We start from the raw sequence: 27,561 nt of genomic DNA, 5'->3' as shown, positions 1-27,561 counted from the left end.
ATTGCTTGGTACAGCAGAGATACTATTGCAAACATGGTCTGTTGCACAAGAGGGGAAACTGAGGTACACCACCTCATGAATTTCATAAATGACCAGTGAGTGGGGTAATTCACTAGCCTGACTATAGAACAAAATAAAGTATAGCCTGGAGGTAATTCTTCTGTTTTTCCTGCAATTAGCAAGGAAATTTGTAAAAGAAAGTGGTATTATTATTAAGCAATAATCTGTCCCCACCAGGGGGGTGGAAATTGTTTCTTTTGTTTTTAGACTCTACAAGCAAGCTGGCGCCAGTGGAAGAATAACTCAGAACACTATGGATCTGTGTTTTGTGTTGTTTGTCTGTGGTGTTTGTCTTGTTGCTAGCATTGTTGTGTTTTAATGAACAGAAAACCTCATGACATGGGTGGGGGATGGCTTCAAAAGGCTGACCTGCGGGGGTGGGGAGATGTGTATGGGAATGCAAAAGGCTAACTCAGGAGAATCCCAAAATTCAGTGGCCACTGTTAGCATCTTGCGACAAAGACAGAGTAGACATCTTAAAAGACAAACTCAGCCAACCTAAAACTAAATTGGCAAAAGGAGAGGTTGATTGTTTCATGCAGTGGTGGGAAGAGGCAAATCATAGGTGGACAGAATCAAAACTTGCCTCTCAAAGATTCTGGCTTCTATCCCACCAGATGCAACTCATTTTACTGTTGTTGATTTGTGCTCTGCTTTCTTTTCTGTCCCGGTTCACCCTGACTCCCAGTTCCTGTTTGCCTTTTCTTACAAGGGGCAACAGTACACATGGACCACAATGCCCCAGGGGTATACTGAAAGCCCGTCACATTTTTCCCAAGCATTAGCCCGAGACCTTGCTGACCTTGTTTTCCCGTCCAGGTCCACACTAGTCCAATACGTAGATGATCTAACTCCTCTGTTCCCCTTCATTGTCTGCCTCTGAAACTGACTCTTTAGTGCTCCTTACTGCCCTAGCAAATAAGGGTCACAAAGCTTCTCGCTCTAAACTACAACTCTGTCAAGCTTCTGTCACATACCTTGGCTTTCTCCTCTCCCAGGGTTCCCGTGCACTTTCTCCCACCCGCTTCCAAGCTATCCTTAGCTTTCCCCGACCCCGCTCCCCACGCCAGGTCTGGAAGTTTTTCGGCATGGCTGGATTCCCCAGACAACGGATTCCCCAATATGCCTCCCTTGCAAAACCTCTCCAGGAACTCACTCGATTCTCTGTGCCTGACCCCATGCCGTGGCCCCCTGAGGCCAATTCTGCCTTTGTTTCCCTCAAACAGGGTTTGGCTTCTGCCCCTGCCTTAGGGCTGCCTATTCTAAGCCTTTTACCCTTTTCTGCCACGAACAATCTGGGTGTGCACTTGGAGTTCTCACTCAGATGCACGGAGAAAAGAACCGCCCAGTGGCTTATTTCTCTGCCACTTTAGACCCTGTTGCCCAAGGTTTACCCCCCTGCCTGCGTGCTGTGGCTGCTGCAGTGCGCCTCCTCGAAGTGTCTGATTCCCTTGTTCTCCGCTCTCCTCTTACCCTCCTGGTCCCTCACTGACCTCACCGTGCTCCAAGATTCTGCCCCAGAAACCGAGAAAGAATCCTGGGTTGCCCAAGGTTGCTCTCTACATCCCGCTTCCTTTTGGCGCTCACCTACTGGCGCCTTTGTAGCCCCCTTTTCACTCTACCCATCTCTGGCCGCCCTGCTACACGGTGTTTTGCATGTTGGAAAGGAGGGGATGGTCTCTGCTGTAACAAAGACAGGATGGTACGCGCCCCCCCATTTTAGCTCTTTTGCAGCCCGCCACTGTGCAGCCTGTACCATTTGCCAAAGCCATAATATTGGTAAACCTGTAAAAGTGGCCCAGGGGTTCCGAGGCCTGCCTCAAGCACCGGTCTTGCACAAATGCCTAAGTGTCAACAATATGAATTTATATTGGTTATGGTATGTTTACTCTCTGGTTGGATTGAAGCCTTTCCTTGTCGCAAGGCTGACTCACTGTCTGTTGCCAAATGTTTGTTAAATCATATTATGCCTGCCAAGGGAATTCCTGCTACTCTGTCCAGTGATCGGGGTACACATTTTACCTGACAACTTGTTCAACACCTTGACCATATATTGCATATCAAACACCTGTTGCACTGTCCCTACCACCCACAGAGTGCAGGTACAGTTGAAAGACGAAATGGTGTACTTAAGAATAAGCTTGCTAAAATTTGTGACTCTACAGGATTAAGCTGGCCAGTAGCCTTACCATTAGCCCTTATGGTCATGAGATCCACTCCATCTCAAAGGCATAAATTAAGTCCCTTTGAAATTGTTATGGGATGCCCAATGCGAGCTATGACTACCATTACTCCCTTTCCAGATTTGAACTTGAGTCACAGTGCACTCCTTCAGTATTGCAAGGGACTAATGCAAGCTGTAAGTCACTTCCATTCACAGGTTCGAGTCGCCTGGCCCACGGAACCCACCTCCGATGCTTGCCACAACCTCGAGCCAGGTGATTGGGTCTACGTACAGCGCCATCATCGAAAGCACGCCTTGGAGCCCCGGTGGAAGGGTCCTCATCAGGTACTGCTTACTACACAGATGGCTGTTAAACTATCTGGCATCGCAGCATGGATACATGCTTCACAGTGTAAGAAGGCACCATCCCCAGAGAACCAGTCACCACCTCAGGACAACGCAGAGTCAATTTTGACTCCAGAAGACGACGCAGAGGAACAGTCTGCAATAGTTTACAATCTATGCTCTCATAAGGGTTGCCAGAAGCAGATGACGAATCGAAAAAAAAAAAAAAGCAGTAGCGAGCCTAGCGCCTACTGCCTGGTGGGCGTAAAACCGTGACTGCGGTTCCCTCAGTTGAGGTTGTCAGAACCAGAAGAGCCTTGCCTCCAACATGTGCCTCTGCCTGTTCCTCGGCTGCTGGTATCTTACGGTCTGGGGAGACCACGATGACAATTCTTATATCCAGCAGCAGGTGTGGATAGCTCAGACCCTTAATATTTCTAATTGCTGGGTCTGTAGCCACATCCCAGCCCACTCTCAAACTGGTGTTCCTGTCCTCGCTATCCCACTCAAGTCCCCCGACCTCACTGGAGGGCCTCGTCCGTTTAAGAAAATATGGAACAGCAATGACACTTGGGAAGCGGTGGGAATAAATGCATCTAAATGGATAAGTGTGGTGGGAGGGAAAGGGTCATTGGTGTTGGGTGTGTAATGGGACAGGGCTGGATCTGGGGAAAAGTAGTTGCCTACAGCATATTGTGGCCAATGGTGTATGGGATTATTCAAACAAAACTAAAAAGTGGCGGGCCGGGTATGGAGATATGAATTTTTTCTCACCCTGGGATCAAACAGAGAAATCAATCCCCATATAGTTTCCCCATATAGTAACCTTAGTGAAAACAATACAATCTTTCAATGTCATGCAAATAACACCACTCCTCGTAAGGAGAATTACCCTGTATCCTTTGGGGGATACTACTCCTCCTTTGCAAACACCTATATGACAAATGGGTGCAACCAACCCTTCCCGGCCTTAATAGACTATCACTGGGTGTGTGGGACCAGAGCTTATACCGCACTAACAACTAATTGGTCAGGAATCTGTTATAATGCCTGACTCTTCCCACAATTCTGAGTGCTAGAAACCTTCCCTCGAGAACGCCTCCGCAATTTCAGGCGAAAAAGAAGGGCCTTAACAGATGCCCAATGATATGTAAATAACATAAGCCCCTTAACCTGGGAACATTGGCAGTTCCTTAATACCATTAGGGGGAGTAATACACCATGCAAAAAGGCTCCTAAGATTACAAGCAGTAGTTGAAATAATGGCAAATGAAACTGGAGAAAGTTTAACAGCCCTGGCCAAAGAAACAGGGGCAATCCGACAGATGGCCCTCCAAAACCGTCAGCCATTGGACATAGTGCTGGCGGCAAAAGGAGGGACTTGTGCTCTCACTGGAAAAGACTGCTGTGTGTATATACCAGACAACACCAATGAGGTAATAGATTGTGCTAGCCACTTAGAACAAACCGCATATCTTCCCCACGAAGAGCCAAGTTCTTTATGGAAGTGGCTAAGTAAACTTTTCAATTTTTCTGGTATAGGAAACTGGTTGTTTCAAGGAGCCCTAACTCTCCTGTTTGGAATCCTAATAATTTTTGTATGTTTTCAGTTACTTTCCTGTTGTATCCAAAATTGTGTCAGGCATGCTACACAGATAACTGCCCCAAACCAGAGTGCTAATTTGATGATTTTAAATATCACTGATGAACAAAGAGATAAAGAACAATTGATATGTGGAACCCAGTCATTGTTGGTCATTGCGAAGCTTGACCAAAGGAGGGATTGTGAAAGTAGAATGAATTATATTGAAATTATAATTCATTAAAGAAATGCTACTTGAAGGGTTTGTTGAAATATAGTTGTCAGGAAGAGAAACATTAAGGAGTGTGAGACAATGGGTCCTCAAACTAATTAACTTAGAGCTCCTACTGAGCTAGGAGATTGGTAAACGTTAGTATGCAAATAAGATATGTATGTATATTTGTCAGTTTCTGCTTTCTTTTGTCTCTTATGTTAACTTATTTATACAGTTAAGCCAAAGGCAATTTATCTTGAGCCTCAGAGAGGGGCTCACATCTGGGTGCATTAGCAAAGCGCTTTGCTAATAAACAGAGTGGTCTGACAAATTATGTGAGTCCTGAATCTGACTTTGACAACGTTAACCTGAAAACCGCAGCCCCTCCTTTTAAATGGCCAACCCATTTTAAAGGGCCAACCCAACAGGTGCTTGGTATGTGAACTGAGAGTGCTGCTGTTTGAAACCATTCCCACGTGTTAGGAAGGTTAAAGAAGCCAAAAGACTGTGGCTTACCACATCTGCCTGCAAGCCGAATTCTGCTGCCCGCCGGCCCTGCATGTGTGATCTCTCACACCATACCGGCAGGCCCTCAATATAAGAGGCAAAATGCAACCTTGTAAAGAAAGCACACGTTCTCTGTAATGTTAACAGCTTGCTTCACTGTGAAAGTTTACCCATTGTTCTCTAAAGTGTCTCTTTTTAAAGACTAATCTTTTTTCCCCCTCCCACAGCTGCAAATGTTTCATCGCTCCACGTATCATCTCCGTCCCAGAGGCTATCAAAGATTAGAAGACAGAAAAAACCGCACTCGCAATGAAATGTTCTCTGAGCTCATGCAGGCCTCCCACACTGAAAGAGCCCAGCACAGTGCACTGAGGGAGACAATGTCAGAGTCCAGGAAAGCACAAAATGAACACAAGGACAGGAGGGAGCGAGAGGAGGGATGAGCAAGGGGACAGGAGGGACGAGCGAGAGGAGAGGTGACGTCAGCGTGATGAGAGGAGGCAGGATGCAATGCTGAGGCTACTGGAGGATCAAACTGATATGCTCCGGCATATGGTTGAGGTGCAGGAAAGGCAGCAGGAGCACAGACCACCGCTGCAGCCCCTGTGTAACCAACCGCCCTCCTCACCCAGACACCCAAGAATGCGGTGGAGGGCCTCCGGCCATCGCCTACTCGCCAGCTTTTGCAGGTTCTGGTTCTGCATATACTGCATGATAATGTACGTGGTGTTTAGAGCGGTCACAACTGCCGCGGTGATCTGAGCGGGCTCCATGCTTGCCGTAGTATGGCGTGAGCAGGAGAGCAGAGTGGAAGCGGAAGTGGCAGAAGGATGACAATGCTGACAGCAATATGGCGCCCGCAAGGAAAAAGGCGTGAAATAATTGTTGGCTGTTGCTTTCATGGAGTGAGAGAGGGGGGAGCAAGGGGTAGGCTAGCAGCAGATGGTGCTGCTGGCTGGGAGAGCAGCCTGAGACAGAATGGTCCCCTCAAGGATTGAACTCACAACCCTGGATTTAGCAGGCCAATGCTCAAACCACAGAGCTATCCCTCTGCCAATATTCCAGGCAAGACTGAATCTCCATTAGACAAAACTTAAAGAAGAGAATGACCTGCATCACCCCCATTTATTTGCAGGCACCCCGACAGACTTTACTGAGGTCTGCCAGGAGCACCCCTTGTCTGCCCAGGCGCGCCAATCGACCTGACCGAGGCCGGCCAAGAGCACCCAGGAGACGACAAGGACAGCTACCAGTCATACTGCACTATTTGCTGCCACAAGGCAATGAGCTGCTGCTGTGTAGCAATGCAGTCCCACGTCTGCCAGCACCCAGGAGATGTACAGTGACGGTGAGCTGAGCGGGCTCCATGTTTGCCATGGTATGGCATCTGCACGGGTAACCCAGGAAAAAAAGGCACAAAACGATTGTCTGCCATTGCTTTTGGGGAGGAGCGGGGGGCCTGAAGACATATACCCAGAACCACTCGCGACAATGTTTTTTGCCCCATCAGGCATTGGGATCTCAACCCAGAATTCCAATGGGCGGCGGAGACAGCGGGAACTGTGGGATAGCTACCCACAGTGCAACACTCCGGAAGTCCACACTAGCCTCAGTACTGTGAACGCACTCCGCCTACTTAATGGTCTTAAGTGGGGACACACACAATTGACTGAATAAAATCGCTTTCAAAAAATCCAACTTCTATAAATTCGACCTAATTTCGTAGTGTAGACATACCCTTAGTATGATTTTACAACCAGTTGTGCACCCACCTCATGGTACGTTTGTCTAGGCTAGATTTCCCTAGTTTGCTTATGAGATGGGCAAGTGAGACAGTATTAAAAGCCTTATTAAAGCTGAGATATCAAATCTACTTCTTCCTCCCATCCACAAGGCTCATTGCCATCAAAGGATATTAGGTTTGTTTGACATGATTTGTTCTTGACAAATCCAAGTTGGCTGTTATTTATCACCTTATCTTCTAGGTGCTCACAACTTGATTATTTGCTCCACTATCCCTCCAAGTACCAAAGTTAAGATGACTGGTTTATAATTCCCTTGGTTGTTCATATTCCCCCTTTTATTCATAGGTATTATATTTTCCCTCTGATCTCTCCCATTCTCCCCAGGTTCTCAATGATAACTGCTGATGGCTCAGAGATCTCTTCAGCCAGTTCCTTAAATATTCTAGGATGTATTTCATCAGTCCCTGCTGACTTAAGCCATCTCACTTGTCTAAGTTAGGCCATGTCTACAGTAGCAAGCTTACAGCTGTACCGGTGCAGTTGCGCCACTGTAAAACTGCTTATGTAGCTGCTCTATGCCAACAGAAGACAGCTTGCCCATCAACATAATAAAACCGCCTCTATAGTAGCTATGTCAACAGGAGACGCTCTCCTGCCATTTGCACTGTCCACATTGGCACTTCTGTTGATGTAACTTATGTTGCACAGTGCTGTGTTTTTTTCACACCCCTGAGGGACATAGTTATACTGACAAAAGTGGTAGTGTAGACATGGCCTTAGATGTCTATTAGAGAGACAAGGTAGGTGAGGTAGTATCTTTTATTTGACCAACTTCTGTTGGTGAGAGAGAAGCTTTTGAGCCACACAGAGCTCCTCTTCAGATCTGGGAAAGGCGCTCCCAGCATCACAACAAAGTGCAAGGTGGAACAGTTTGCTTGGCATAAGTAGCACACGCTGATAAAGGACCATTCAAGGCAGAGTGGCCTGTTAACATCTTTGCAGTCATAGGACAAAAAAGGGGGTTAGTGGATTACAGATTGTTTTAATAAGCCATAAATCTGTCGAGTCCATGTTTTTCCATGTCTAGCAGGGTAATAAATTTAAGCTCCCAGGCTCATCTTGTTGTATAGGTTTCCTTTAAGGATTAGGACTGATATAGAGTGATCGCTTTTTGAAAAGTGTTCACCCATAGATAGGTGTTTACCCATAGATAGGTGTTTGTCTTATTTTCCTGTGAAAGTTCATTCTTAACTTGTTTTTCCCTATTTTAGCCTCAGATCCTACCCAATTTACACTGATGTTCATTATGTTAGTTGTCAGATCACTGCTAACCTTTTTGGTGAAAACTGGAACAAAAAAGGTGTTTAACACTTTTGTCCATTGTTTTCTGTTATTGTCTTTCCCTCCTCATGGAGTAATGGGCCTATCTTATCCTTGGTCATCTTGCTTCTAATGTATTTGTAAAATGTTTTATTGTTATCCTTTATGTCCCTAGCTAGTTTAATCTTGTTTTGTGCCTTTGGCCTTTCTAATTTTGTCCCTAACGCTTGTGGTTTTTTTCCCCCCCCACATCTTCCATGATTTGACTTTTTTTCCACTTTTTGGAGGAGTCTGAGCTTCAGGTAATTGAAGACCCCCTGGTTAAGCCAGGGTTATCTTTTACTGTACTTCCTATCTTTCCTATGCACTGGGATATATCTTTAAAAAGCTGCCAACTCTCCTGAACTCTTTTTTTCCCCCTTAGACTTGCTTACCTACCAATACCTGCTAATAAAAGCAGTTCACCATATAGCTATAGATATAAAGGGATTTATTCGAGGGTTGTGTCCAACTACAGTAGTATAAATTAATAAATAAGTCACCACATGCAACAGGCAGTGGTGGTTAGCACAGGCACTGTGTGAAAATGTGTGTGCCACATTCGAGGTGTCTGTATTCACAGAACTAAGTGCAAGAATGCTTCCCTCATGGATTTTTTTCTAGTTTTGTCCTCTCTAATTGTAACTCCAAAGGGCTACTTCTGTAATAACAAAGAATGTAAGACTGAAAACCCAGCGTCCCAAAGCAATGGTACTCCACTATTTCCCTTTGTAAACTATTCCAGATTTCAATCAACTAATGGTCAGAAATCTTTCACCACCCCTTATTCAGCCAAAATTTTCCTTGTCTTATTTTTACAGCATTAAACCCAGTTATTTTGCAATTGTCTTTTAAAAAAAATAAACTGATCATACTAATTCCATTGAAGTAAAGTACATTTGCCTTCAGTAGTTCTCCAAAAGGTAGAATATCTGAGTTTGAGACAACTGGCTTTTCAAATTATGAAATTTAAAGATGCTTACTCTAGTAACTTCAAGGAGTATCCCAACATGCAGTAGAAAGATCATGATAATCGCTCATCTGCCTCACAGAAGGTCACAACAGAACCAAGTGTGAGGTATCAAGGTCACCAAAGGCAAACAAGATACAGTAGCATCAGATGAATGACCATAATTGGGGGAGAAAGAAGGGAATCTTTGAGAATGGCAACGTGATATCAAGTAAAAATAAATCTGTGACTATCACTATTGTTAACATACATACCAATTCTTCCACCAAACTCGAGCTCCTTTGTTTGTGTTGATACTTTTTCAGTAGTTTTTGCTGTCTCAAAAACTCTCTGTTCCAAAAATATTTCTTCCTTTTTCTTCTGTCTTCTTGGATGTAAGGTATACTGGTCAAGCACATGCCCAATTTCTAGCTCTGATTCAACTTTCTGCTGATAAAGAACAAAAGGTTACAAAAACCAAACAATTACCATGTCTTATTTTACAGAGTGGTGTAATCAAGAGAACATTACTCAGATCTGAGCACTGAAGTACAATGCATTTTTCCTCAGTTAAAAGGTATTCAACTATATTAGCAGTAGAAGAGAAGACAGCCAAAAGGCAAACATTCTGCTTAATAAGCACATCTGCTGTCTCCACCCTTTCCAATTCTACAAGCCCTAGTCCTCCCTTCAGATGAGTGTTAACCTAAATGACCACCTTCCCCTGCTAGAAGAAATTATTTTAAAAAGCAGCCATGGAATTAGTGAAATGAGTGCTAAACTTCACTATTCAATCTCTTCTTGGCTGTGTGTTGCATTCCAAAGCCCTCCCCTTAATTTATATATTGTCCATTTAGATAGTAAATAATCTCATTAGGACAGAATCTCATCTTCATACCAATCTGTAAAATGCTTAGCACCATACTAATAACAAACACTATTTTCTAGTAATGCTGCAGATTTACTGTGGTCATAAGACATACAGTTCTTAGCTCTCTCACCTGTAATATTTTGTAGGAAGTATCATTCCTTTCTGTACTATCAGGTTCACCATTGTACCTGCTAGTGTTGTTCTCATTCAGTTTCTAGTTAGAAGAAGAAAGTGAATTTTTAAATGCGACCATTGAAGTACATAATGAACAATTAAAAAAATATTTGCCAACAGTAGTGTTTGTAACAACAGTAGACTACTGTAATTAAAAAAAATAGAGAAGGTATTTTGTTATCCCTCCCCATTTGTTTACTTTGAGCACCTGACAGCCTTTTTCTGAAAAACAAGTAGAGGCAATCTCCACTGTTTGGATGCGTCTTAAAGGAAATAGGGGAGAGAACTCCTTTAAAAGTAGGAAAATAATAAATCAGAAAAATCAATTGGGGGAATTCAGGGGTAGGTACAGTTCCCAAATCACTTTTAACTCAGTGAACTGAAACGTCAATTACAAAAAGTGTGTCCATTTAACCATTTTGTTACGCAAGCTAATTCACTCTCCCAAAATTGTTTGTTCTGCAGAGATATACAAAAAAGGAGCAGACCTGCCAAGTCAAAAAGATGCCACTTAACTTATACCTTTCCACAGTAAAAATAGGAGCCAAATATGTCCTTCAGACAAACCTGAAGTCTGGCTACACAGCTTTTGAAAAATCTAACTGATCAAATAAAATTTTGGTTTTGGTTTCAGTTTCTGCTTCACAGCAGGGAGGCTCAGAAAAACCTGCCTGTAGCTAAGGAGACAGAACAAAATTATGAATTCTTCACGAGCTAGTCACTCCTACCATGCCAGTGTTCAAAATGTCTGCTCCCTAAGCTTTAAGCAAGTTGAAACTCCACTGTTCTGCATTATGAGGACCCTCATGCACAGAAGGAGAATTGCGGGCCACAAGTCAGAAACACAGCATGTGGGCATGTTGTCAACAAGCTATGCCCTGGGCCTTTAAGTCATCTGAAAGCTAGAAAATTAGGTCATTATAAAACAAAATCCAGAGCACAAGCCACAGTATGTTTTTAAGGAGTTATAACTCAGCCAAACGAAAAATAATTTTAATGGATTAGTGAAAGGCACATTTTTAAACTAGAAACTATGTCCCACCCTTATTTCAAGTTCCCATCTCTTCTCACTGAAGCACTTCAAAACAAAGTTCTTATAAAAGCAGACATGTGTCACCTCTGCTAATCTTCATTCTCAAAAGCTGCTAGTCCATTTTTAATCAAAATTTTCAACACAAATTCACTTCCAAGTTAGAACAAATGTGCAAAATTTCAGCTTGAAAGCCAAAAGTTTGACAGCTAAAAGCTATCAGAAAATGATCCTTTATAATGAAAACATTTATGCATCCTCATGCATAGGCAAGGCCCCATATACTCCACAGCAAGTTAGTCCTAAATTCTGCACCAAAATCCCAACTTTCTGCAGCAGCTTCAGATAAATTTTTAATATACAGGTTTTTAATTAATTAAATGTGAAAATAAATATAATCAATTCTGCTGCACCTGCTCATTTTGATACTAAATTTGACTTTATGTTGTCTCCACATTTTCAGTGTGGCACAGATATTCATCTTTAGATTTCAATATTAGCAACAATTAAGATAAGTGGGATAGTTCAAACCTCTTAGAACTAGCGCTTCAAGTTCTGTGCAAACTCAAGGAGGTATTACTGCATCCTCTTTACACATTTTCAAGTTTCATAACCATGTAAGCTAGGAAATTTATTTTGTTAAAATGAAAGTGGAGCTTCCTGAGCATAATTCTACAGCCAGGCCCTGACCATAAGCAATACTATGCTTATAATAGCAACTGGGAAGGAAATCTGTTTCAACCTCTATTTACAGTGCTATTAATTTTTTTCTTTAAATCTAGACACATACCCACAGATCCAAATCTTCAAAGTTTTCACTCCTCTAAAAAAATGTCATTTTAGACTATACATATTTATAGAACATAGTACATATCAGTGCAAGTGGACAGATCTCAATCAGAAATGAATCCAATACCAGAAGAGTTAAGTTAGTTTCCCGAACGGTTTTCTTTTTCTCATCTCTAGATTCTCTGCTTTGGGAGGAAGAACGACGTTTGCCTTTTGCTGATCGACCAGGAGAACGAGATCTGGATCTGCTACCACTGCGTCTGGAAGGAGAACTGGAGGAAGAATTGCTTTTTCGAGGTTTAAATGATGACACAGACTGAAAGAAATAGGAAACATTAAATATGATTTGTAAAGTTTTTTCTAAATGAAAGAACAAGTTGAGTTATAAAGATACAATTAGACATAGTAACTTTAGCTGTTATTTCTCAACATATATTTGTACCGCTTTAAACATCTAATACCTATAAAAGTGTTTAAATATTTGTAGTAAATTTAGGACTCAAAGGGACTCAATTTTCAGCTCTAGTAATTGAACAGACACAGGGGTAATGCAAAGCTTCCCTACTCAGCTAACATTCCATAAGACCAAAATGGCTGAATCTCATTAGTATTTAATCCCTATTCTTCCATTTCTGGTTAATATCAAAGCAACTGAGGCAAGACAGGCTTAAGTATATGGTTGCTTCAGGTCTCATTAATCCTTGCCAAATTTGGGTGCACACCTGGGTATAGCACAGAGATTTCACTAACAACATTGTAATACATTCTCCCTCTAGCAGCAGTGAAGATCAAGGTCTTCATGTCAGCTGCCTATGATACCACTGACTCTTCTCACAATCCCAGCAGGAATAAACAGGCTGCCTTCTGAGATCTTGTTCCAGATATCAGAAGGGGGGGAGGGATAGCTCAGTGGTTTGAGCATTGGCCTGCTAAACCCAGGGTTGTGAGCTCAATCCTTGAGGGGGCCATTTAGGGATCGGGGGCAAAAATTGGGGATTGGTCCTGCTTTGAGCAGGGGGTTGGACTCGATGACCTCCTGAGGTCCCTTCCAACCCTGATATTCTATGATTCTATGATATTGCAGAGCATAGTTTTTGGAAATTTTCTGCCATCTGTACTCTCTCATGGAGTTCTGCAGAACTCTAACTTGTTTCCCCTGTTGTTCAGTGTGTACGCAGGTCCCTGAGGAAGACTGGAATACAGTATTTTCAGTACGCTAATACCACCCAGCTCTATTTCACCGTCATCGATTCAACCAGTTCTGTTGAATGGCTTCTCCCTGAGATTGTAGAGATTAGGCGCACAGATGAGACCTAGCTGTGGAACTTCTGCAAAGATGCTGCTACTACACTAACAGGAGGGCTTTTCCCTCCGACAGAAGTACCGCCTCTCATTGAGGTGGATTAACATATTGACAGGAGAAGCCCTCCTCTCAACATAGTGCTGTCTACACCAGAAGTTTGCTTGATATAAATGCACTGCTCAGTGATGTGGATTTTTCACATTCCTCAGTGACGTAGTTATACCCATATAAGTTTACAGTGTAGACTTGACCTCAGTCTAAAATAAAACTAACATAATCTGAGAGAAGCAACTATAAAATGAGATATGACAACAATTATCTTCCCTTTAATGTAAGGTGCATGCCTACTACTTGTTAAAGTTTGCATCATGACAGTATGGTTGAATTCCCAGCTGCTGCTCAATGATTTATTAGCAGCTGTGGTAAGGAAGACTCATCGATATCTGACCAGGAGACTGAAACCACTTCATTCAGATGTGAACTCTGTTACTTCTGCATTTATCACCCCAAGATTAGATTACTGCAATGTGTTTTGCACAAGGCAACTCACTTTAAATCAACCTAGAAACAGAGTGCTGTAGAATGTGGCAGCCCATTTAAAAAGCAGTATTTCTCACTAAGAACACATAACACCAAAGTTTCAGGATCCACACTGGTTTCTGGATGGAGTTTAAGATATTGTTTTTCACATATAAAACTGTAAGGGTAAAGTTTTCAAAAGCACCTAAGATTGTATCTTCACTAGGAAAAAAGTATGTCTAAGGCTAACTCTACTCTACACAGCTTTTAGCGCCATGGCTGTGTCACTACAGCCATGCCGCTAAAAGTCGCACAGTGTAGCCACTCTTTGTCGGCTCTCCTGCCGACAAAAACCTTCCTACCCAAGCGAGCTTACCGCCAGCAAAATGTTTGTGTGTGGGGGGGGGGGAGAGAGAGTTTTGTCGTTCAATTGCCAGTGTAGACATTACCTCACTCGAGTAAGGCTATTAGAGGTCAAATCCTAGTGAAGACAAGGTAATCTGTAGCTTTCGCACAATTTAGCAGGTTAAGTTGGTGGCCGACGCTAACTCAATTTTCTAATTTGCATTAAGAAACGACCAGTCTTTGATAATGATGACAAGGCCACAGTGATTTAGAGACCTACATCCTACTGACTTTCAGTAAAAATTTAAATGTCTAAGTCATTTGGGAACTATTTGGAAATTTTATCCTCAATGGCTTGGGGACCTGACTACTTTGAAAGGCACAGCTATTCATTCAAAGTGATAAAGATTATGGAAAAAACTGACATTAGGAAGGGACCAGTAGTAGAAACCTTAGCTTTTCTTATCAGGACTTGTTCAGGACACAGCCAAGGAGATGTTAATATCTCTGGTCCCTTCTCCTCACCTGATCTGAACATATTTCAGGATCAGGAAAGAGAGGAGTTTTTTTGTCCCAAGAGTGGTGGTGAAAGCCATGACGGTAATGAAGATTTTTATTCCCTTCATTATCAAAATTGCTAAATGTTGTTCAGAAAAGCAGTGTTTAGAATAGATAGCAACCCTGCCCCAAACTGAACGGAACAAGCTTTCATTAGTCCTCATATGCATGCTTCCTATCATTTAAACATATTTTTTCTTTCTAAAACAATTCTAACCTCATCAGTAGCCATAAGAAACCCCTAACAAACAGATTCTCATTTGAACAAAAAGAGTTCACATAATTCCTTTGACTCTTTGGTGTTGAACAGCGATTTTAAATAACTTGCTTATAAATTAAAATGACCTTTCCTTCATCTTTCACCCACTTTAGACTATTTAAGACTTCAACAGAGAGTACAATTCAGCATAATTCCACGAGTTACCAATGGTGGAAACTGAAATGTTGAGAGGATTCAGGCATTTTTCCCACCGCGTCATCTAGATTATCTCTGGAGTAAGCACCTGATAACACACCGATGAAAACGCCTCACCCAAGTCTACAATACACAACCACAATTACCATCTCTAGTGGAGAATTCAGAGTCCCATTTTTTCTTGTGCAACACAGCCAACTACAGAAGACAAGACTGCCATCTAAAAATTAGACCTACTATCTGAAAGATCTTTTTAAAAAACAACTTTCAAGCCATTACACAAAAAAAACAAAAACACACAAAAAAAGGAAGTATACTTCCTTCCATTCTTTTGCAGCTCGTATGTAAGGGTCAAGATTAAGCAGTATCTTAGAGTACCATCCACTTAAAAACTATGTCTAAAAAGGTTGTACCTTCTATCTGTAATATTATAATGGAAATGTCTTCCTCCCTGTGTACTTTATGCATTTGACAGCATTTGGTGTCTATTCAGTTTTAGCATTCTGCTGCTGTCAGTTGACTTCCTGTCTCACGCATTAGCACATAGATATTACATTCAAGGGAAACTCATAGGCAGGTCCTACAGGAAGGCATTCACAAGTAATAGCAACTGAACAAATTTAAGAGGCAAGAAGCAGGCACATGGCATAGAGTAAGGAGGAGAGGGATGGGCCTGAGCCCGTTGCCAACTGTGTCCACATATCTATTCAGGGGACACCATCATAGGGCCTAATCACATCAGCCACACTATCAGAGGCTTGTTCACCTGCACATCTACCAATGTGATATATGCCATCATGTGCCAGCAATGCCCCTCTGCCATGTACATTGGTCAAACTGGACAATCTCTACGTAAAAGAATAAATGGACACAAATCAGATGTCAAGAATTATAACATTCAAAAACCAGTCAGAGAACACTTCAATCTCTTTGGTCACTCGATTACAGACCTAAGAGTGGCAATTCTTCAACAAAAAAACTTCAAAAACAGACTCCAACGAGAGACTGCTGAATTGGAATTAATTTGCAAACTGGATACAATTAACTTAGGCTTGAATAAAGACTGGTATTGGATAGGTCATTACACAAAGTAAAACTATTTCCATGTTTATTTCCTCGCCTCCCCCACTGTTCCTCAGACGTGCTGGAAATGGCCCACCTTGATTATCACTACAAAAGGTTTTTTCCCCCCTCAAATAAATGTGTTAGTCTCTAAGGTGCCACAAGTACTCCTTTTCTTTTAGGATGTTTGGTGTTATTCTCCTCATCCTTAAGAACTCTACTAGTCATCATTGGAGCAGAATACCCTTACGAAAAGAGTATTTTTTTAATTGCTCTGTACATACTATTTTAAAAAGGGTATTTTAAAAGAAACTTAGATTTTGTTTTTTAAATTGGCTTACTTAACAAAAATCTAGCTAACAGCTCTGTAGGCAATTCCACAATTGTGTGGTACAGTCCTGTAATGGGAGCTCTATTTGTGGAATACTTGCAGGCCTGGGCCTTCATTTTCAAAATATATCACCAAGTTTTCTAGATAGCAAATGGGATCAAAGTTCTTAAAACTTTTAATATAGTACACATTTTGAACTTAGTCAGGACTTCAGTATGGATTCTAAATATTATTATACAGATGAACACTTACCCTTATATCGCTTTCCCTCAACTCAAGCTCAGTTCCATCTTTGTACTGAACAGTGTAAAAGTGAGTGAGGTCATTATAGCTAGTTATTTGTACTTCATAATAGAGGACACTTCCTGGCCAACGACCCATCACCACCTCACCAGCCGCAAATCTTCTGTTTGGCATTTTCCAAAAGAATCCCTAAAAAAAAGTACATCAAATGACAAATTTAAGCCAGACCTTCATTCCCACCTTTTTTCCCCTAATCTTTCTATACAGAAGCACAATTGTGATGGTCTATTCCGGAATGCAAAAATAAAGCATTCCAAATCTGTTGAATCTACGTGTGTTATCCATATTATGCACCAAAACAAAAAACCTATTTTAAAAGAACATTATTAAGATTGCCAAGTCAAGCACTCAGAATTTAGGAAATACCAGAATTAAAGTTGCTTGTGCAACTTTAATCCATGTGCCCCCAGAGAATATATTATGATACAGTCCTTAATGACATGATCACAAACTATTTTTTCCACAAGATCCCTACCTCATTCAGTGCACAGGATGGATGGTACTCACTGAAAGAGCAGCTGTATTATCCATATTGAATGACATACTGCCTCATGTCTTATTTAATGCACATTATTGAAACTGCTCTGAAGAGAAAATTATTAAATTTCCTCATGGCTTTTTCTATGGTATACATCATGATAATATCTGAGTGCTTTGCAACCATTTATTTATGTATTTTCACAATACTTATGAGATATGGAGATATTATCCCCATTTCACATATGGGGAGTTGATAGACAGATTAAGATCAAAAGTAAAATGACCAGATGTCCTGTTTTTAAAGGGACAGTCCTGTATTTAAACCCTCCTGCAGGTGTCCTTTTTTCTGCAAAATGGGCAAACTGTCCTGTATTTTCCGTCTCCCCACTCCTCTCCCATCAGTCTCAGCAGGTCCTGCTGTTGGCCGGATCCCTGCTTGCCAGCCTCCCACCCACCAGTGGTGAGTGGGGGGATCCAGCAGCTGACGGTGGGGGTGTGTGCGTGAGTCTGGTAGCGGGATGAAGATGCAACGCGTGGGGCTAGCCACTCCTCCTGCTGGTCCATCAGCACAGCCCCTGCTGCGTGCTGGCTCTTAGCCAGCAGGGCCCCGCCCATCTGTCCCATTTCTGACCAGCACTGACTGCAGTGGCTGTTGTGTGTGGGCAGATGCCAGGCAGCAGTTGGTTAGGTGTTGCCTCTGCTACCCACCCATCAGCTCCTCCCTGCTTTGCTCCTTCAGCTCCCTGAGCCCTACTGCTTCTCCATATCCCCCCAACTGGAGCGCATCCCACTCCCAGCGCTGCACAGAGAACCAGCCCCTGGTCGGAGCGCTGAGCTCACCAACAGCCCGGCCAGCAGGCTCCTTCCTTCCCCCCCTCCGCCAGTGGCTGGGCCAACACCCTGGGAAAGCCCAAAACCCTCTGGCCTGGGGTGCTAGCCAAGCGGAGCCCAGTCCTGCCTGTGTCAAAGCCCCACATAGCGCTGGCACAAGGAAGGCTCTCTCTGCTAAGCTCTGGAATGGCGGGGGAAAGGACGAGGAAGCCATTTCCAGCCTGCTCAGCCTGAACCTGCAGGCTCCAAGCAGCCCATCGGGCAGGGGCTTAGCACCCTCTTCACCCACCCCCCTCAGCAGAGCTGTCCCTCGGCATACGCAGCTGCGTAGGGCACCATGAAATTTGGGGCACCAAATTGTCCCAAATTTCATGGTGCCCTACACAGCTGCGTGCTGCATACGCGGCAGCACCAGCTCTGACAGCCAGCTCTATCCCCCAACCACTGCCTGCCCCCACCAGGCCGGCTGCAGCCACTGCAAGGGGCAGGGCCGTCCCTACAGGGAGTGTGGGGCCAGGGACAACTCCCTCCTCCCCGCCTCTTAGTCTTCCCCCCTGCTCCGCCCCTATTCCACCTCTTCCCCGCAAGCCTCTTCTCCAGCAAGGGACGCTGCCTGGAGGATTAGCAGGGGGCCTGCACCAGCAGCAGGGGTCAGGCCAGACCCTGCACTCACCAGCAGGAAGCGGAGCAATCCGGCCCCAGCCCGCTCCACTCTGCCAGCTCCCAGCCGAGTTGCTTCACTTCCCACTGCCGATGAATGCAGGGGTCGGTTCTCCCCGCCTCAAGCAACACACCTGGGGGCAGGGCGGGGGAAGCCGAACCAGCCGTCAAGAAGTGGAGTGGCCCCGCATTACCTGTGAGTGCGGGGGACAGTCCTTTCCCCAACCCCCCCTTGCACCCAAGCAACACACCTGGGGCGGGGGGAGAGGACTAGGCTGGGTTGCTCCACTTCCTGCTGCTGGTGCCAGCCTCCCCATGTGAGGCCCCCCCCAGCCTCCCCATGTGAGCAGCCTCCACAGCTCCTGTCTCCACGGTTCTGCAGCCCTTGAGCATGAACACCCCCCCCACACACACACATACATAGGGCACCATAATTTATGGTGACACACTGCCCCTCACCCTGGGTCCTGCCCCCAGGGAGCACAGGGCTGCTCTGTCCCCTAAGCACCTTCCCCTGCTGAGCCACCTCTCTGGCCAGTTCCTTGAAGCTCCTGCAATCAGGTTCCCTGGGCCCTGGTGCATAGTCGTTGGAACTTAACCCCTTTCTGCCCATGCTGTAGATGGAGGCTACTGGCTTATGTCAAGTGGCCAGCAGCAGCCTGGAGGTGTTAGCTGCCTTTCAACACTGTGCCAGCAGGAAGGGACAAGCTCCTTCCAGCCACTGGGGGTGGGGATGGAGGGGGTGGCCACAGGGAAGAGATGAGCCCTGAAAGACACAGGCCAGGTCATCCCTCCCCACCCACAGCTGGAAGCAGCTCCCATTCCTTCCCTCCTGCACAGTGCCAAAAAGCTTCTGCTGGCCACATTCTGTGTGTTGTCTTGGGAAGACCCGGTGCCAGGTACCAGGAGAGGCGGGTCCATCCCAGGGGCCCAGCCAGGCATGAGGGCACCAAGTGCTGGCGAGGTAGGGTTGGGTTGCTTGGTCAACACCCCTCCCCACCCCTCCAGCATGAGCAAGAGGTACCAGAGTGTGTGTGTGTGTCAACCCTCCCCCTATGAACCCGAAAGTCTTAAAAGATAAGAAGGTAAATAAAATAAATCCAACTAGGAAGTATTTCTTTTTAACGGGGGCTCAGTCAACTTGATGTTAATTTAAATGTTTGTACTGCATAGTTCTGATTTATTCAAGTGAGTTCAACGGCAATCAGAGTAATTTTACCAGGTGTCCCGTATTCAGCATAGGAAAATACAGTCACCCTAGTCAAAAGTATCCACTATTTTTGGGTGCCCAATTTGAGACCCTCCCCCCCGGGCCCGATTTCCCCCTCAAGTACTTCACATTATATAGCATGGGGTGGCCAAACTGTGGCTCATGAGTTACATGCGTCTCTTTTACAGTTAAAGTATGGCTCATGGAGCCACCACCGCCCGCCTACTTTCCCCCATTCTCTGACTACCAGACTGGGTAGAGGGAGGGGAGGTTCGGGGCTTCTGCCCTGCAGCAGGGCTAGGGGTTTCTGCCAGAGACCACTAGTGCCTACTGAGGGTGGAGGGCACAGTTTAAAGGTTCGCCCCCATAACAGTTTGAGTCATGTCCCCCGACCACCAGCAAACTCCCCACTACCCTCAGGGGCCAATCCCTGCAGCTCCCAGGAGTTAGCTCCACTGCAACAGCAAACAGCTGGGAGCTGCAGGGAGGGGCTTCTGCTTTAGCTCTGTGCAGAGAGGCAGCAGCAAAAGCAGAGGCTCTCCCTGCAGCTCTCAGTTCTTTGCCACTGAGACTGTATTATAATGCATATACTCCTCCAAAAGGGGCCAAATTAAGGTTGTGTGGGCCTTTCTTAATTATTATGTGATATAACTAGATGTTCATTTTGTTTTCTCTCCACTATTCCAACATAGGAGACCATCTGACTGAAGTCCTAGAATGAAAACATCAATTCCAGGACTTTCCTATTCCAGGTAATCTTCATTTTTGTTGAGTTCATGGATGCCACAATCAAAGTAGTTACATAGCCTCTACCTTCAGATTCCAGTTATTTGAGTAATAAGTCACGCTAGAGGTATGGACAAGATCACTTCATCGCACTGTTGAGTAAAGCCAGTGGAAAGTGTGGTAAAGAGGTTTATAGGGTTAGGTCACACTGATCATATGCTTCAAGGGAGGTGGACAGAAAATAGAAGTTCTACTGGCATCGGCAAAAGGCGCAAAACTATTCTGTTGCATCCCTGAGAAAGACCAATAAAGGTCTGGTAAAACAGCAGAATAAACAAGGCCTCCCAAACACATACTGAGGGACCCAGAAGAACAAAATATTCAATACACTGGATCGCCAGTCTGCCCTAAAAGAATGGGCAAACTAATTCCGATCTGTAAATCCGATTTATTTGAAGGTATTGGATTTGTTTTCTGTCTTATCCCACTCCCAACCTCTTTCTGTGAGAGCTCAGGATCCAATGCTGATAGCCCAAAAGGGGTGAGGATCTTGAGGATGCTTTCAAATTAGAGAGCCATCAGAAGTTTTAGAGCTGGTTCGGAGGTACTGCTACCTCTGGTGCTGAATGACACATGCATAAAGTGAGCTAGAGAGACACATGAATATTCAGAGGCCACACAACAGGGACGCATACAGGAGGCCTCCTGCCCTTCTTACTGACCTGATCTTTGGACTAGCTAAGAGAGAAAGAGGCAGGAAAATGCTTTCCAAAAGACCAGGTCCTACCACCAAAATGACAGGTTTCAGAGTAACAGCCGTGTTAGTCTGTATTCGCAAAAAGAAAAGGAGGACTTGTGGCACCTTAGAGACTAATAAATTGCTCTATAATAATATAATAATAAATTGCTCTAATAAATTGGTTAGTCTCTAAGGTGCCACAAGTCCTCCTTTTCTTTTTACCACCAAAATGTTACCCTTAAGCAATTTAAGGCCTCCTTGCACTCTTGCTGCTGTGGAATGCAGAAAGAGCTATAGCCCCTTTGAACCACTGAATGGGCATCCAATAATACTGTCTTCCCTCAGAATCCTTTAGTAGCCCATCCCCCTACCAGGACTGAAGGGAGAAATAAAACTGAAAAACCTTTCCTGTTTGGAAATGTTGGGAGAATGCCAAAGGAACCCACAGCTTTGCCATATTGAGCAGAAACATTGAGGAGGAAATATTGAGGAGAGCTGAACATTTATGCGTTATGCTGTGCATACTAGAAGAGAAGGCTAGTTTTTCAGAAGACAGAAGGTGAAGAGAGACTCTCCATACTTTGAAGATAAGGAAGAACATGCCAGTAGTCATATCTAATGGAACAGCAGGTATTCACAAAGGAGAAGTTAGTTTATTCTTAGTTTTGTGTTCAAACATTCTGTAAGACACATAATTTTAAGACCACCATTTCCACTATTTGTCTGGCTACTTGTTTTGCACACGTAAATGCTGGCATCTACCACCATTTTAACCATTGTGTAATCTGGACCTGATTAGGTAACATGATTAAAGTTAAAAGGAGTACTTGTGGCACCTTAGAGACTAACCAATTTATTTGAGCATAAGCTTTCGTGAGCTACAGTTCACTTCATCAGATGTAGCTCATGAAAGCTTATGCTCAAATAAATTGGTTAGTCTCTAAGGTGCCACAAGTACTCCTTTTCTTTTTGCGAACACAGACTAACACGGCTGCTACTCTGAAACCTATGATTAAGTTAAAGCATCAGCAGTCAATGGGACCTTACCCATACTACTGTTCCCACCACTAACAGCAGTGAACATTTTTAATGAAGAGTGGCTGTCTCTATGCTAGGTTATATCATCAGTCCTCCTATGGTCAACATGTTCTCTAGCTGCTCTTCAAACTGTCTTTTGCATTTTAGTTTCACAGTGCAGTTTCCAGGCCATGGACTGTACAGTACTTAAATAATATTTAATCACCCTTTAGGAAAAGCTCTCCACAATACTCACTAAGGCATGGCCTTCAATGGAAGAAGTTCTCACAGTACATATGTACATTTTTGTACAATTGGGGTCTAGGAGATTATGTTTGCCCACACCATCACTCATGCCACTTTCACATTAAATCAACAAACCTGAATACAAAAACTTCAGGCCCAACCATAATTACATTTACAATCTTAATTATTTGTATAGTGCCAATTTAGAGATTTGATTAGAAAGAATGGAATCAGCAAGCTAACTTTTTAAGAACTAAGAGGACTAAAATACTATCTTAATACTATTTTTAAAAAGTCAGATTATACATTTTTACATGTAATTTAATGCATTTACAAAATCTGGAAAATAAAATGTGCTTGCAAGCAAACTTAAATTGGCTTAGAGCAAAAACAAAACAATACTTTGATCTGACTTTAACTATCCTTATATTACATATACCAAAATAGTATAGTAAAATAGTTGGGTGTCAAGTCAAAACATTAGTTGGTGTATCTAACACAAAAGTATTTTGCATAGTATCTTTCACACCAGCCTTACCAAAAAATTAGTACCTAGTTTTTTGTCGCGTTAAGGGGCACAGGCAAAGAAGAAAAGACAGCAACACCACTCCATCTCCCCATTTCTATACAGTATTTACATTTTAAATTTAAAAGCAACTGACAAAGACCATCACTGACAACTACCAAATACCCAACTGAAGAGAAAACCTGCCAGCCTTTGTAAGGCGAATCTTGAAGATAGTAGAGAAGGGTGCATTCGTTCCCTTTAAATATACTTTCAACCAGAACCATTCAAAATGGAGGGAAAACGTCATTATTTAAACTTTTCCCATTTAACTTGACAGAAACGCTTCAATGATCAATGGCTAGAGCACGACATGGAAATGGAACAACCAGATCTCAAGTTTGCTTTGTGGATCGGGAATCCTCCCCCGGCCGTGCGAGTAAAGAGAATGGAAGGGGACGAGGAAACGACCCGGGGCCATCACTTTCCTCTGCAGCCCCCCCCCGAAGCCCCGCTTTTGCGCGCGATATAAAGTCTCGCTCTTGTTTGTTTCGCAGCATCCCGCGCTCCCCCCGGCGCCAGCGTCTCAGCCCCCGCCTGCGCCTCGCTCGTCAGCTCGGACGAGGCGAGGCACCCAGTCGTCGTCCGGCTCTTTGACAGGGTGTAAGGGGGGGGGACAGCCCCGCCCCAGAGGGGAGCCGGCCAGTCTCGCCCGCTGGAGAGGGCGCTACACGCCTGTTTTCATGGACGCTTCAGCTCGCGGGGCTGCCCCGCCACGAGCCTCCCTCTGGTCACTGTCCGCCCCCAGCCGCGTACAAACGGGAGGGGAGGGCGGATAACGGAACCGGTCACCGCCCGCTCGGGGATGCGAACGCCACCAGCGGGTTTGCGAACGAGCGGAACAAACAGGGGCGAGAGAGGCTCGGGGGGGGGGGGGACGGGACGGGAGCAGTTTAACGCCAGCACCCAAAAGCACAGAGCGAAACGTCTCGGCACCGCGAGGCCCCAGAGCGTGGGGGAGGGGAAGAGAGGAAGCGACAGGACGGTGCCCTTCCTCCCGGGAAAGCCGCTACGGGGGCGTGTCCTGGTCCCCACCTGCCCTCAGTCCCGGATCCTTACCTGGGCTGCCGCCCCCACCTGGCCTGGCAGGAATCGCCTCTGCGACACGGCCGGGCCGAGCGGACCGGACCGTCGACGAGCTACGGTAAACCACCACCGTGAGCGACGGTTACAGGGCCGCTGGCGCGCGCGGAGCTTCGGCCGCAGCCCCGCCCCTTCCTGCGAGCTGCTGGGCGCCAACAGTCCCCATTGGCCAGGTCGCCGGGTTTGAATCGCGACCGAGACACGGAATTGGCTACGAGTCGGTGGCGCGTTCCACCCTTTTGTGCCCCGGTCGGGCCCTCCAAGTGACGGAGCTGCCCCAGCAGGGAGCTGCAGGTCCGAGTTCGTCCCCCCCGCCTCGGGGAAAGGAAACTTCAGACTCGCTCACTGGGACACTCAAGTCCGAGCACCGCCCCCGGGCTCTGCCTCATTGGAGGGTGGAGGAGACAGATTCCCTCAAAGGACACTAAGGCCCCGCGAAAGGGACGTTCCCTTCCTTCTGTCAGAGCCAGCCACCTGCCACTAGGTTGCCAGCCCTCCAAGATTGGTCTGGAGTCTCCAGCAATTAAATATTAATATTTAATTAAAGATTATGTCATGTGATGAAATCTGGAGGAATACATCCAACCCCCCAGTTGGCAACCCAGGAGGAAGGGAGACTGACTCAGGGAGGGGAGAGGGAACACCTGAATAACTGAAAATGGTTTCACTGATTGAAAAGCGCTTATACAGAAGTGTTTTTTTAATATGTGGATTCTGGTGAGCAGTAAAGCCTCTTCACCATACACACTGCAGCGGCGCACCGCTATGGATAACAGCTGTGCCACTGCATCACTGTATGTATAGACATAAGACACAACTGTTCCTTTTTCCTCGGAGACAAAGAGTAGATCAGGCCTTTTTCATGTAAAGAAAAAAACCCCACAAAGACAAATCTGAAATCTTCAGGAGAGAAAGATGGTTTGCTCATTTGCACTAGCATTATTCCAAGTACCGATTTAGGGGGATCAATTGCTGACAGTCTTTGACAGCAACAGGTTCATTTGCACAGATAGACAGAGCTTGGCCTATTCTCCACTAATATTCCAAAACATAAGCTTAACAAGCATTTTACTAATAGGTTTTATCCACATCTGATGATGGACAAGGATGAGGGACAATCTCAGCACATGGGAAAAACGTCACAAAGACATCATGCTAGTTTACGTCAAGTTAAAGCTTGTGGAAGGATTCAGGGAAAGGAACACAAGGTTTGGGATGGAATACGGTTTTTAGGAAAACTCTAGAATAGTGCTGTGTATGACACTCATTTTAGCTCCATTGTGTACAGCCTTTGTATTAAACACTTTTCTAAACAGTTAGTACATCCCAGCAGCAGATGGAAGTACATCCAAAATTCTGACTCATAGAACCAAGTTTGAGGACTGTATAGAGGTTATAGGCATTAATTCATCTAGGTTTTTATTTACCACTCAGTCATGTGGTAACTTCCTAGCCCTGGGAGCTCTACTTTTTGGAACCTAGTACCTCATAAAATTGTACACAAGAAGGCATACGCTTCAGGGCTGTATCTAACTCGGGGATGGGCAAACTATGGCCCGGAGGCCAGATCCTTGAGCTCCCACTGGGGAGCAGGGTCTGGGGCTTACCCCACTTCGGTGCTCTGGCACCCAGCCGGGAAGCAGGTTTGGAGGCCGCTCCATGTGTCTTCCAGAAGCAGTCGCATGTCCCCCCTCCAGCTCCTATGCATAGGCGGTTCCACTCCACGTACTGCTCCCTCCATAGGCACCACCCCCACAGCTACTATTGCCCGGGAACCAAGGCCAATGGGAGCTGTGGGGACAGGGCCTGCAGAGGGGGCAGTGCACAGAGGCACCTGGCTGCATCTCCACATAGGAGCCAGAGGGGGGACATGCTGCTGTTTCCAGGAGCTGCTTGAGGTAAGCACCAGCTCTGATCCCCCTCTAAACCCAGCCCAGAGCACCCTCCTGCACCCCAAATTCCTCAGCCCCACCCGAGAGCCTGCACCCCCAGCCCCCACACCCCACTCCTGATCCCTCTCCTGCCTTCTGAACCCCTTAGTCCCACCATCCTAAACACCAAACTCCTCAGCCCCACCCCAGAGGTCACACCCCCAGTCAGAGCCCTCACCCTTCTCCCTGCACCCCAACCCCAATTTGAGCATTCATGGCCCGCCATACAATTTCTATTCCCAGATGTGGCCCTTGGGCCAAAAAGTTTGCCCACCCATGATCTGATTCTCATTTAATCACATTCATCTGTGGGCTGCAACCGTAATAAGTTCACCAAGTATCATGAGAATTGGCAATACTGTCTAAAGTTCAGGTGATACTAAAAGCTATATTGAGACAGTGATCAGACACACTTACACTCTTGTCTAAAGATTGCAGTATTAGAAACACCTGAGTCTTATCTGCATCATCTGTAGGCAATCACTCCATATCTGACCCCTCAGTCCTCATCCTCAAAGGATACCTGCATAACACCTCTTAATTCCCAATCTCGTCTTTTGAACCCATAACTCTACTGAACCCTAAAAACCACAGACTTAACAAGTACAGGTTTTATGGCCCATTACAACAACTTGTAACACACCCTGCTAACTCCATTGTCCTATGTCTGCACAGGTGTTCATTGCCCACTTCATTTGAAGTGGTCCCCTACAGCATGTGTGAATCCCTTATGCTTAACAATCTGTCCCACTTTGTATTTAGCTTGGACTCTCTAGTTTCCTTCTCCAGACCTGAAGAAGAGCTCTGTGAAGCTCAAAAGCCTGACCCTTCCACCAACAGAAGGTGGTCCAATAAAGATATTACCTTATCCTCCCCCCGTTGTCTAACTACACAGTTTGACAGCCTAAGGGCTAAAGATACAATTTTCTCTCCCTTCATTTCCATCTGCAGGAATTGGATAATTTTTAATTAATATTATTATAGGTAGGCTAAGCCAAAGAATGTAAATTTTTCTCTAAAGAAGCTGAGGTTTTTAAGTCATGCTGCTTCTCTGCCAGGAGTTCCAGGTTCATGGGCATTTGGTGCAAAGACTCTGTCACCGATGCTTATAATACTCCTCAGGGCATACTATGCCAAAAAATTAAAAATTTTGCACACATTATTTTAAAATTCTGCAAACTTTATTTGTCAAATGTGGAGGCTTCAGCATGGCATTGGGGAGCACATGCCACTGGCTGCACAGAGGTGGGAGATAACTTTGCAGCTCCCCACTCCCGGGACATGGAGTCAGTGGTAAGGCTGCACCCAACCCTGACACAGCACAATGATCAGCCTTGCCCCAGAAACACCCCAAAGCCCTGCCCCTCTGTGCCAGGTGCACCTGGACAGGCAGGCTCAGCAAGGCAGGATCCAAGTGTGGAGGGGCTTAGTGTGGGGGGAATCCAGGT

The 27,561-nt window shown here is 45.0% G+C and overlaps 1 protein-coding gene across 2 annotated transcripts in view; it reads right to left on the bottom strand.

The window, feature by feature from the left end:
- The window catches only part of LBR (lamin B receptor), a 49,008-nt gene extending 24,770 nt beyond the window's left edge, over positions 1-24,238 (bottom strand). The window contains exons 1-5 of one of the 2 annotated variants that reach the window (XM_073338741.1): positions 24,159-24,238; positions 16,575-16,754; positions 11,917-12,105; positions 9,927-10,010; positions 9,201-9,375 (exon numbers count right to left, since the gene is read on the bottom strand). In XM_073338741.1, the coding sequence (XP_073194842.1) occupies positions 9,201-9,375; positions 9,927-10,010; positions 11,917-12,105; positions 16,575-16,739 (613 nt within the window). In that variant the 5' untranslated portion in view covers positions 16,740-16,754; positions 24,159-24,238. The remainder of the gene's footprint in view (positions 1-9,200; positions 9,376-9,926; positions 10,011-11,916; positions 12,106-16,574; positions 16,755-24,158) is intronic. The other variant, XM_073338743.1, reaches the window with a different exon arrangement.
- Positions 24,239-27,561: the final 3,323 nt, after the last annotated feature.

This window comes from Lepidochelys kempii, chromosome 3 (genome assembly GCF_965140285.1).
Source record: "Lepidochelys kempii isolate rLepKem1 chromosome 3, rLepKem1.hap1, whole genome shotgun sequence".
NCBI lineage: Eukaryota > Metazoa > Chordata > Testudines > Cheloniidae > Lepidochelys > Lepidochelys kempii.
The sequence above is the reverse complement of the archived record's forward strand: the minus strand, read 5'-3'. Positions and strand labels throughout refer to the sequence as shown.